The sequence below is a fragment of the Monodelphis domestica genome, chromosome 7, assembly GCF_027887165.1.
Source record: "Monodelphis domestica isolate mMonDom1 chromosome 7, mMonDom1.pri, whole genome shotgun sequence".
In the NCBI taxonomy this organism is placed as follows: Eukaryota; Metazoa; Chordata; class Mammalia; order Didelphimorphia; family Didelphidae; genus Monodelphis; species Monodelphis domestica.
Window position 1 is genome coordinate 227,873,116 of NC_077233.1, and position 13,029 is coordinate 227,886,144.

The 13,029-nt window shown below is 34.8% G+C and overlaps 1 protein-coding gene across 1 annotated transcript in view; it reads right to left on the bottom strand.

Annotated features, from left to right (window-relative positions):
- LMTK2 (lemur tyrosine kinase 2) overlaps nucleotides 1–13,029 on the bottom strand; it is a 136,412-nt gene that overhangs the window by 21,318 nt on the left and 102,065 nt on the right. Inside the window, exons 7-9 of the mRNA XM_007498274.3 lie at nucleotides 12,528–12,661; nucleotides 7,903–7,987; nucleotides 5,854–5,975 (exon numbers count right to left, since the gene is read on the bottom strand). Of these exons, the coding sequence (XP_007498336.1) occupies nucleotides 5,854–5,975; nucleotides 7,903–7,987; nucleotides 12,528–12,661 (341 nt within the window). The remainder of the gene's footprint in view (nucleotides 1–5,853; nucleotides 5,976–7,902; nucleotides 7,988–12,527; nucleotides 12,662–13,029) is intronic.

Here is a 13,029-nt window from a genome sequence, read left to right on the forward strand (position 1 = left end):
TTAGAGCTGGAAAGAGTTGAAAGGAGAAGAGAACACTAACAACCAAATGGGAAAGGAAGGAAAGAGGGTGAGAGGAAGAGGGAAGGAGAGAGATTGATTGAGATTAAAATTACAACTAGGCTGTAGAAGACTTAAGATGCAAAATTGAGGCATTTAAATGTTATCCTAGAAATATTATAGGGAATAACTGAAGACTTTTCAACAGGGAATGACTGGCTCAGACTTGTACTTTAGAAAGATTATTTTGGGAGCTGTATATGAAGAACAGTTTAACAAAAAGCAGACTCAGATGCAGAGACCCATTAAGAGATTACTACAATAATACAGGCATGAGGTAGGTAAGGCTTGGATAGAGTGGAAAAGGATACAGGGGACAGGGGGATAAGAAACTGTGGTGGTAAAATAAAACAGGATTTGGCAACTAACTGGATTTAGAAGGAAAGGAAGATGGAGGAGTCAGAGATAATAGTTGAGATTCTTAACCTAGGCAAGGGGGAAGGATGGGAATGCTCACCACAGAAATAAGGCAGATTACAAGAGAAGCACATTTGGGGCAAGGAAGTTCAGAAGATCTACTTTAGATACACTGAGCTAAATTTAGATTCAAGGGAACATTCAAAGGGAAGTGCCCAAGTTAACTGATAATGTGGGTATGGAGGTCAAGAGAGGGATAAAAATTGGACATATACATTTTGAAGTCATCCAAATGAATCACTAAACCCATGGAAATGGATGAGACCACCAAGAGTGTGGAGAGGGAAGGTGGCCGAGGACAAAAACTTATGGAAGTTGGAAGGCAGGAGGGGAGCCAGGAACCAAATGAACTGAAGGGGTAATCAGAAAACCAAGAGACTGAAGCCAAGGGAAGAGACAGATTACCTAGGAAGAGGAGATAAGGTTACCAGTAACAAAAGCTGCAGAGAGTTCAAAGGTCAAGAAGGACTAAAAAACAAGACATTTTATTTAAGAAATCAATAGAAACCTTTGATTTCAGTAGAGTGGTACAGTCAGAAGCCTTACTGCAAAGGTGCAAGACTTCGAATTCAAATCTGGTCTCAGACATTCCCTAGCAATATGACCCTGGTCAAGTCACCTAACCTCTCTATTGTCTCAGTTTCTTCATCTGTAAAATGGAGACAATAACAATCTACCTCATAGGGGTGTTGTGAGGATGAAATGAATCATGTAAAGTGCTTTGCAACCTTAAAGTGCTTTATATAAATGCTTATTACTTTTAATTTTACTACTACTACTATTAATTAAAATTACTAATGATTTACTATTTTAATTTTATTATAGAGGAGCTGCTTAATAAATGGGGGAAAAAAAGAGAGTATTGGCTCTGAAGAGGACCTGAGTTCAAATCTGTCCAACTTTGGGGAAATCACAAACTTTTAGAGCTTTGTTTTCATATCTGTAAAATGATGGGGTTGGACTGTATACATCCAAGTTCCCTTCCAGGCCTCAAACCTTCATGTTATTAGTAATTCTGTCTTTTCCATTATTCTTTGTCATCTATCATTAAGAGAATGCTGAGGAACTTTTGAGAGAAAGGCTTTTGTAGCAGAAAGCATTTGGGATCCACAAAAAAGGATTGCTTCATTTTTCAAATGTGACTTATTTAAGACTCTGCCTTCAACTAGATTCTCAGTCCAGCTCATTGTTTATTTGTAGAACCCGTGAAAGACATTCTACACAAGTGGGTTACCTTCACAGCTTGCCTTTCTAGCTGGAATGTCTCAGTCTGGGAAATCCTCACTTTTCATCCACTTTGGGTTTTTTCAGCTGGAAGGTTAGATCAATCTTTTTTGTACAGTTATGTATTTGTAATGTTATGAGGCTCAATGCAATTAGTAAAATGCCATCTGTGAACAGAAACATGAATAGGAATCCTTCTGTTTGAATAATAAGCAGAACATCTTTAACCCCAATGGTAAACACCCCTTAGATGAACATTTATCTTTCAGTTCCTCTATGACTCCTGATATCAATATTCAGAGCCCTGTTAACTCTAGTCACATCCACGATAGGATTACATAAAATTAAAATGTATATTTAAGAGATAACTCATCTGAGAACAGTCTTTTCCAAGTCAAATGCTTTTTAAAAATTAAAACAGCAGAATCTTGTAATTTCTTCCCTTTCTAGGTGATTCTGTAGATGTAGTCTGTCATAAAAAGTATGCAAAACAATGCTTGTTATTTCCAAGTTTCATAAAGGATAATTTTGATATGTACACATATAGGTATATATAGTAATGGTTTTTAAGGATTTTATAGAGATAAGAAACCAGGCCTAAGAATCTAAAACAGCAATCTTTCTTGGTTCTCTTTGTTGGGAGTGGGAGTGGGCTTTTACCTTGAAAAAAGTCTTCTCTTGAGATATGATGAAAATCAACCCAAAACCTTCTAAAAACTTTGTTGGCTCTACCATGAATTTCTTATAGATATTTAGTCAGGTCTATTCTTTCTGATTTTAAGTGAGATTTGCCACTGCTTTATAATATATCAGGTTCAGAGGCAGATGAGTACAAATATGTTGATTTTAGTATTGATACTAATGAGAACAGATGATTATAGATCTGTTCCATTTCACATAAATTTGTTTTTCTCTTGGCTTTCTCTACAAATGTTTTTTGGATAAGCTGGTTTGGCTAGATTCCATACTGAATTTTACATGATCTTTTCCTTCTCAGATGCTTTTCACCAAGAATATCCCCAGTTCAGATTTTGAAGCTAATTTTAAAAATACTGCAGACAATGATGATTACAAAAAAATCATATTGCTGTTCTTCCCCCCCCCCCCCCCCCGGTATTTTAAACATCCAAAATGATACATTTGCAGACTAAGGCCTATTCTAGTATTCTAGATTCTTTTAGAACACTTATCAAAGCAACTGTTATGTATCAATTAAACATCTCTAAGAAATGGCAATATGGATGTTAATATTTTCATTTTTATTTCATTTTATTTAATCTCCATGTTCTCAGGCTGTGAAGTCAGTACTATATTCAGACATGGTGTGATCTTCTTACTGTTTAATTTTTGTATTTGTTTTGATTTTGCTCTAACCAATCAATAATCTGACAGCATATAGAAAACTAGATTCTAAAAAAAACTGTGCCAGTGATAAAGCATCTCCTGTTAAGGTATAATCAATTTTACTTTTAATGAATGCTATTTGGAGCTTGCAGGTGCAACAACTTTTTATTTCTTATTGTGGTATCCAGGGATGTTTGTAGTTGTGAGATTTCTGAGCAGTTTATAAATCTTTATTCTGTTTTGTTTTTTGAAGCCAGATCTTTGTTTCCAATATAAGTTTTGCTGTTTTATCCAATGCCTACCTGTTTTGAAGTCATTAAGTAAAAATGTATATGGTAATTAATTTTGGGATATATTTTCAAATTCTTCATAAATTTTTCCATTTTTTCACCTTGATGTGTAATTTTAGCACAAGCTAAAAGCTAAAGACTTTGTCAGTCTAACTGCTTATGCTTACAGAAAAGTTTACAAAGTGAGATGGAGGAGTTCCACAGAATTATATTTACTGTTGCCTTTAGGAACAAAACAAAATCAATGCTACTAGTTAACACCCTTATTTATCACTTCAAAGGGAAAGCCTATAGTCATCCTTCCATTTAGCTTCAACTTCTTTCCTCTTTTCATTTATACTAAGAATGTCAATATAGATACTAACAAATTCTGTCACTGGTGTTTCATCTGATTCCTGGGCAAAGATTATGTTGAGAATATCAAGAACTGAATTAATACTTGTATGTGGTGTCTAAGGGCTTTCTGATTCTTTCTACTGTTAGATTTAAATTAATGTTTAATAACTCCAAGTATTATATTTTATAAGATTTATGAGTAATCACTTGAAGTAGAAGAAATAAAAGAACAATGTACAAAACTTAAGTATGACCATGTGAATAAATTCTCCTGCCTGGCTCTTATGAAACTTCTACACACGGTGTTCCTGGGAAAAGAGATAGCGAGAGGTGGGGTTATATACTATCTTCTGCGTCTCTTCGGTCACTGGGAGCAGAAATGTGTTCTTTTTATGATGCACAGAGACCTATGGATTCTTATCTCTAAACAAAGGAGTAACTATCACAACAGCAAAAATGTTATTTCCATTAACTTCTGAGATCTGAAAGCTGACTGGCATTTCAGGAAATTGTTACTAAGCTCTGATTTTATATATGTCCAAATGAAAGACATTCAATTTGTTATTGGGAAGAGTTTATAAACTTAAGCCTGAATATGATGATTTATTTTAAATAATAATAGCTAACATTTACATAGCACTTTAAGGTCTGAAAAAGATAGCTTATCAATATTATCTCTTTTGATCCTCACAAGAATTCTAAGGTAGGGGCTATTACTACTATAGATCCATTTTATAGATGATGAAACAAAATGAGAGGTCAAGTAACTTGCCCAGAAGGTAACAGAGTGTCTGAGGAAGAATTTTGAGTTCAAGTCTTTCTGACTCCACATCCAGTACTCTCTATCTACTATACTACTCTTTTTAATTTATTCAGTACTTGAACTGTTTACCATTTTACCTTTAGTTGGAAAGCACAGAAGAAAAAGTTACAAATTAATTCCATTAAGTATTGAGGCCTTAAAAAATCTTTTTAAAATCAATGACTTGAAGCCAAGATGACATGAAACTGAGAGGAATGAAGGAATCAGGATCTGGACAGGAGAAAAAATTGAAATGACTTTAATGCAAAGTTCTATGCTCAAGTTAAAAATTTCAATTATACAAGGATAGAATGGAAGAGGACAACGGTGTGTGAAAGACATGAAGATTTTAATTCAAGTTAATGAATTAGGATATTTATAAGCATGGTGTCCAAAAGAAGGGAGGTATTAATCCCATCATACTTAGTCACTAAGTGAAAAAAAAGGGTATTGCTAAAGCTAGAGTGTTTATACAGAAGGATGAAGGAGGGCCTGGAAAATGTGTTGAAGTTGCTATAGCTCTTTAGTTTGGCATAAAGAAGGCTTAAGCTGTCTTCAAGTATCTGAAGAGCAATCATGAAGGACATGCTTTCCTCCACTTGACCTCAGAGACCAGAATTAGGAGCAATGTGCAGGGGTGGGGTAGGATGGGGTAGGGGGGTGGTGGTAGTGTTTGGGATGGGTGGGAAGGAAACAGAAAGAAGCCTGGATTTGTAATGAAACTAGTTTAGGGAATTCTCAATGTGTATACAATTTATACTCTTAGAGTCTGGAGAACTTAAAGGCTAAGTTATTTGTTCATAGTGACACAGCTATAATTATTAGAGGAAGGACATGAATCTGTCTTCCTGACTCCAAAGCTAATTCTCTATCCATTATTACATAATGCTTCTAAATTCAATAATGAAACAGTTAAATGTCACAAACATAAAATATGGTGCAAAAATGAGTAGTATAAATATTACAATCATTAATTGTATGTCCTTAGAAAATTATTTTGACTGTCTAGATTTTTTTGTTTGAAACAGAAATATCTTTAATTAGAAAGAATATCCTAAGGATTAACAGACTAATATTTTAATAAATACTAAACAGAAATCACCAGTCAACTATATATTCCATTAACCAGCAACAGGTATGCTCATAAAAATCTCACTTGCTGGTACAGAATTATTTAATTTCAATTCACATATTCACCTTCTGAATTCTGTCATTTTGTTTTACAATAAAACGTATTCTGGAAAAATGAAGGTGCTGAATAAAAATTGTCATAAAATTTCCCAGTCATGATTTTACATGACCATCTCTTTTTCTTTAAAATGGTCAATTCTGATTTTTGCCAAATAAAGATAGACAAGATAACACCTAAAAATAGTTACATACCAGATATTACTAAACTTTGTTTGATCTGCAGTTAGTAATCTCTCTTGAAAGCTGGTTACCAATTCTGGTGCAGTCCACCGAAGGGGGATAAGTTTTTTATCTTCCGTTTCAATATAATCCGCCTACAGTGTTAAAAAAGGCAGAGTATGGAAAAAAGAATTAGATTTTTAATGCACTTTATAATTTTTTCCTTTTCTTTAAACTTAATTAAAAATTTAAAATTACACATGGAAACAATTTTTTAAACTTATTTCTAAGAGATGCTTAACATGAACTAAAATCCTTGTAAAAAAAGGGGGTGGGGCTGAAGTTATATTTTTTTTGCTTTTGCTGTCACAAAAGACCTGTTTCCAGAATGAAGGGCAAGTAATAAACTTCTATGAAATTCTCTACAATGTTCTATGAGCTGAATAGTGAGTTAGTGAATATTTCTGAATGGTTTTTAATTTCTAGAAAACAAAGACACATAGCATCTGATATATAACCACCCACAGTTACAGAATAAAAATTATCTGGAGATAAATACTGGAACTTATGGGTATTTTACAGTGTTATAAATATATTATTGCACATAGATGATTTATATATAAATAAACAAAACACAAAACTTTCTTCAGGGCTATGTTCTGATAGTTAAATCTAAATGGATAATTATATCTGGAAGGGAATAGAATTTAAGCTATAATTTTACTGGTTTTATAAGGTTATTTATATGTATGTGTATACATACACACACACACAGAATTACATAATAGATGCTGAGATCACAGCTTCATATGTTTATTTTTATTAAAATCCTCATTTTCTATCCTAGTAACAACTCTAAAATAGAAGGGCAAGGCATAGGCAAACAGGGTTAGGTGACTGCCTGGGGTCATAGGAAAGTATGAGGACAGATATGAACCCAGGTCCTTCCAACTCCAACTCCAGGCCTGAAGCTCTGTCCTCTGTGCTACCTAGCTGACCCAATTTCACAGATTTATTTATTTTTAAAACCCATATCTTCTTTCTTAGAATCAATACGGTTATTTCTTCCAAGACAGAAGAGTGGTAAGGGCTAGGCAATACGGATTAAGTGACTTGTCCAGGTTGCACAATTAGGAAGTGTTTGAGGCCAGATTTGAACCCAGGATCTCCTGTCTCTAGGTCTGGCTCTCAATCCATTGAGCCCTCCAGCTGCCCCCATCTTCATAGATTTATAACTGAAAGGGATCTTAGAAGCCATCTAGTCCTCCCATTTTATAGATAAGGAAACTGTTAAGTCACTTACCCAAAGTTACACAGGGAGTTAAGTGGTGTGACCAGAGTCAAATCTACTACCTTGGAATCTAAAGTTTCAGCCTTTCCTTTCCACTAGGTTATCTTTCTTACACACACACACACACACACACACACACACATGTTGAATAATCTATTGCTGTTATTTTAGAATAAATTTCTATATCAAGAAGTCATTTATTTAGATTTATAAAAAGTATCATGTCTCTAGAATACTATATATAGAATACTATATATATACACACACAGAGAATTACATAATAGATGCTGAGATCACAGCTTCATATGTTTATTTTTATTAAAACCCTCATTTTCTATTTCTATATAATTTATTCTTTGGCAATTAATCAACATAATTCACTACAGGAAAATTTTTATTTCTTTCAATTTGCTTCTAAACCTCTGTGATCTTCAACTTTAAAAAAATCTCTTGTACAAGCCAAATATAAGATAATAGCAATAAGGTTTGTTGTCTACTCACTCATTTAAAATTTCTTATTTACCAGAAGGAAATAGCAAATTTCCTGTATAGAGAGAAGTACATCATATTCTGGAAGAAATACCAGACATGGACTTTAGCTTTATCCTGTCCCCTCCTGCTTTCAGAAGCCAAAATTACCATTAAAATAATTAGAACAGTAATTTTCTCTTTTAAAATTACATCAAAAGCAAAACTGCACTGAACAAAGAATGATATTTTGTGAACACAAAGGTTATTATTCTTTGAAATTGAATTAGGAGGAAAATTTAACATTAAAACCTCTAATTTACCTTGTACTTGCCAAGTCCTAGTTCATAGTCTCCTATTTTTACATTTAAATCAGATGTGAGAAAACAGTTCCGCAGGGCTAAGTCGCTGGAAAACAAAAAAGGAAGAAGGAAACAAAAGCAAGAAAGGGCAAAGTCAATTCTGTGACAAAAATCAGTAACTTGGCTAATTAGGCCTAAATTGTGATTAGATTCATTATCAGGCACTAGAGCAAACTAATTTTTAAGGAATTAATCAGCATAAAAAGATGATCCGATATTGTTATCATAATGTTAGTGTCTTTCTTCTGTTTATGATTTCCATTTTATCTTGTGGGTATATTTTATTTGTTCATAGCTCCCTCAGTAGACTGTGAGCTCCTTAAGAGCAGGGATGGAGTTTTACTTTTCTTTTCATATTTTAGCACAATGCCTGGAACAAAGAAAGGTAGTCAATAAGTGTTTACTGAGTGAGAAAGAAAGTCTTGATTAAACATCAGAGTGAAAGTAATGATAAAGCCTGTGCTATTTCAAATATTAATTTTCAGAGCATTCCATGAACTACCCTAAGAAATTTTAATAAATATATTTCATTGAGACAGCAGAAATCAATTCATTCTTTTGTAAATCAGTACAGCTGATTCGGTAACAGACTATGTTACTTGGTCAGCTGGAATTTACCTGGAGCCTCCTACAAAGAAAGGCAAAACACAGCTCAGTCCCTGTTCTCAAGGAGCTAACAATCTAACGAGAAAGAAAAACATGCAAACCACTATGAATGAACAAGGAATATAATGGGTAACTTGTAGATAATCAATAGAGAGAAAGCACTGGCAGTAAAGGACATCAGAAAAAGGCTTCCTGTAGAAGCAAGACTTGCTGGGGCTTAAATGAAGTTAGGAAAGCTAGGAGGCAAAGAAAAGGAGAGAGAACACTGATAAATTAGAGCTAGTGACTTATCTCCTTTATTTTGAATAGTAGAAAAACATTTTCAAAATAATAGGAGGTCCTGGATTCAATCTGGCCTCAGACACTCCCTAGCTGTGTGACCTTGGGCAAGTCACTTAATTCTAATCACCTAGCCCTCACTACTCTTCTTCCTTGGAACTAGTACTTAGTGTTGATTCTAAAACAGAAGGAGGGGGGCAGATGGGGAGCTCAGTGGATTGAGAGCCAGATTTAGAGATGGGAGGTCCCAGGTTCAAATCTAGCCTCAGACACTTCACAGCTGTGTGACCCTGGGCAAGTCACTTAACTCCCATTGCCTAGCCCTTACCACTCTTCTGCCTTGGAACCAATACACAGTACTGATTCCACTACAGAAGGTGAGGGTTTAAAAACAAAAACAAAAACAAAATCAGAAGGAAACATTTTGAGATGTTGCTATCTTCAAAAAAAGAAAAATCATTACAGCCCAATGAGGAAAGATATACTTATCATTTCAGAACTGTAAGGTTGTATCATTTTACCTGTTTGAATATATTACCCCCAAGAAAATAAGGGACCCTGGAGCTTTATTGTGTTCTGACAACCTCTCAAGGGAATGCTATCAGAAGTAAACTGGAATGACAAATGTGTACACACACATATGGTATTCTAAAACTATGGCATATAAATGTGGAGGATATATACATATATACATTTTAACCCATATCTTCTATCATAGAATCAGTATTTTGCATTAGTTCCAAGGCAGAAGAGTGGTAAGAGCTAGGCCAACAGTTGTTGAGTGACCTGCCCAGGGTCACAAAACCTGGAAGTATCTGAGGCCACATTTGAGACCTCCCATCTCTAAGCCTGGCTCTCAATCCCCTGAGCCACCTAGCAATCCCCAGGGATATGTTTTTTAAGAAGTTGGTCTAAGCCTCTGCCTTCATAATGTTTTTGCCCTAAAGTCCAAGAGATTATGGATATGTGTGGATGAGCTACTGGGACCTGGGAGGCATTGTTCCTTCCTGAAAACTCTAACCCTAGTAGGATAGCTTTTAAAGCTTGTTTTTCCATTTAACTTGATCTAATATTAAAAGAACATTAATGAGAATGTTATAAACAATTTATGAGCATTTAAGATATACCATATTTCCTTTCCTGCTCAGATTAACACCAAGTAGCATCTGAAGCAAACAAACATCAAAATTCAAGCAGAACAGTGATACCTGTCTAGGGTATGCTGAATTTTAGTTTCTTATTCATCTCCCACTTCCTCCAGCTAAAGCTTAGGAAGGGCCTATTCTATGTGCTACCAGAAACACAAATATAAATATGTCATTCAGATTCAAAAGAGCTAATAATCCATTATCTAGCAGTGGTGATCAGTCAACTAATAAGCATTTATTAAGTGCCTCCTATATACCAGGGACTGGAGCTAGGGATACAAATGCATTCTGTTCTTAAGAAACTTCCATTCTAATTATTCCTGTTTAGACATTTTTGACTCTTCATGACCACATTTGGGATTTTCTTGGCAAAGATACTGGAGTGGTCTGTCACTTTCTTCTCCAGTTTATTTTACAGATGATGAAACTGAGGCAAAGAGGGTTAAGTGATTTGCCCGAGGTAACACAGCTAGTATTTAAGGTCAGATTTGAACTCGGGAAGATTGCGACATCCTGACTTCAGACCTAGTGCTCTCTCCATAATGCCATCTAGCTGCACTCCATTCCAAAAGACAGAGATTGATATTAATTTGAACAGGATGTGAGGGAGGAAGGAGTCAGCTGGGGAGACTTAAGGGAAATAGTGGAAGGATCTCGAGAAGAGGTTATCCCACCCAGAGAGATAAATAATAATAGCTTGCATTTATATAGCATTTTAAGGTTTGCAAAGCACTTTATAACTTATCTCATCCTCACAACAACCTGGTGGTAGGTGCTACTTTGATCCAATTTTACAGATGAAGAAATGAAGCTAATAGAGGTTAGATGAATTGTTCAGGGTCATGCTGCTAGTAAGCTGTGAGGCTGGATTTGATTCAGGTCTCTCTGACTCCAGGTCCAGTGATCTATCCTTCATGCCACCAGACTTTCAAGAACAAAAGAGTGGCAGTACAGCATTATAAACAATGACTGAGATGGTAAGTTGTCAATTTTGGGTGTACAATACGGTATGATAGGAGGAATAGAACAAGATGAAGAAGTAGGTGGTTACCAAGATAATGGAAGGTCTCATAAGGGAGGCTACACAGAAAGAACTTCATTCAGTTGGGAGTTTATTATTCAATGGAGAGTTAATAAAAGTTTTGGAGCAGTGTGAGCAACTCTATATATTATGGAGTAATATGTGAATAGTACATAAGATTTCCATTTGTCTGACCTATTTTAATAGCCTAACTCTGGGAAATGTAAAGTTGTTCATGTGGCAAGAGACAGGAAAAATGAATGGGCATCCTCATGGATCATCTGCAGAGAATATGGATTATCTGGGAGGATATGGATTAGAGCTGTATTAGAAAAGCAAGTATGGAGGAGGAAGAAGGGGAGGAGTACAACAAGAGTAGCCACTAGCATTTATTTTTACAGTTTATACAATGCTTTACAAATTTCATCTCACTTTAACCTCACAACATTCTGGGAGGTAGGTATTATTCTTATTTAGTAGATAAGGAAATTGAGGCACACAGAATGCTAAAGCACTCTGTACAGTGCTATGTGACTGCATCAAAAATGTTATAATTTTCACTGTTGAAGAGATTACTCATATCTATAAAATTACAGATGTATCTGAGTATTGTTAGTACTGATATGAGCTAATCATCAAAGATATGAATCTGTTCCCTTAAAAATTTGTTGTTTAAAAGGCAGTTAAGTGGCTCAGTGGACAGAGAGCCAGGCCTGGAGGTGTTCCAGTCCTGGAAAATCTGGCCTCAGACACTTCCTAGCTGTGTGACCCTGAGCCACTCACTTAAGTATGTTGTAAAAAACCACAATCTCAGAAGAATTAAAAAGAAAATAATACAAAGGGAAAGATGTACAGTTGAATTTAATCAGAATGTGTAGTACATTATCAAGAGCAATTGTATATCACAGATGGCATGTGTAATGCATTACTGAGGATATATATGGTCTGAAACAACAAGCAAAAATGAGAGACAACAGATAGCTTGAACTAATATCATGTATGTGCCAATTTATTAAATAAGAAGGTCTTCAGTATATTGGGTTGATTCTCTATGGAAGACTTATGAAAAGACTTGGACATGATTTATACAGGAATGAGAACTTTATCAACATAGAGAGTAAACCACAGTGATGAAATGGTGGCTCTATCAAAGAATTAAATAATGTCAAGCAACTGTACTGGAGTTTCTCAGTTTCACTATTATTAAGTCATTATTAGCAAGAACAGTCTACAGTGAAAGAGAGAAGTATTTTCCCCTCAAACCATATTTGTAGATAAAGAAATCCTATACTTTGCCATCTCTGCCTCCTTCTGTATTTTGGCAAGAATTTGAAGAAATTATGTAAAACCCAGTGAAATTGAGGGTTGGCTACGAGGGTGGGGTAGGGGAGGAGGGAAAGGACATGTATCATGTAACAAAGGAAAAACATTCCAAATTAATTAATTAAAGTTTTTCAGTTAAAAAAATAATTTTTGAAATTAAAATAATTTCAGGAATGCTTGAAAACCAGTCCTTAATCAGAAAATCTTACCTATGCACAAAATGATGTTTGTGCATTATGGCAAGTCCAGCAGCAATCTCACAGGCCATTCTCTGTAGCAGCATTATTTGTGAATCTCCTTTAATATGTTCTTGTTCACTGCACAAATATGTTTTTAGGTCACCCTGGAAAAAATTAATTGTTAACATATATTACTATTTTGAAATGCCAAATAAACCCAAGATGCAAGTAGCAACTAAATACATTACTTGATTTACATCAAGCAACAAGGGTATTAGTAGTTTTAAATTAAAGAACTTAACAGATTCCAACTTATCAAGCCTCAAATCAGAATGATTCTTACAAAATACATCTTAAATATATAGTGCTTTCCTTACCAGTATATCACAACCAACCATCAGATCACTTTCTTCATTCAACCACAAGTGAAATATTATAGGCACAACAACAAAAAAAGTAGATCTGTGTTACTTACATTCTAGCTTTGCTTTTTAAAACCATACTAGAGAAAACAAAAATAAAGAATTATGGA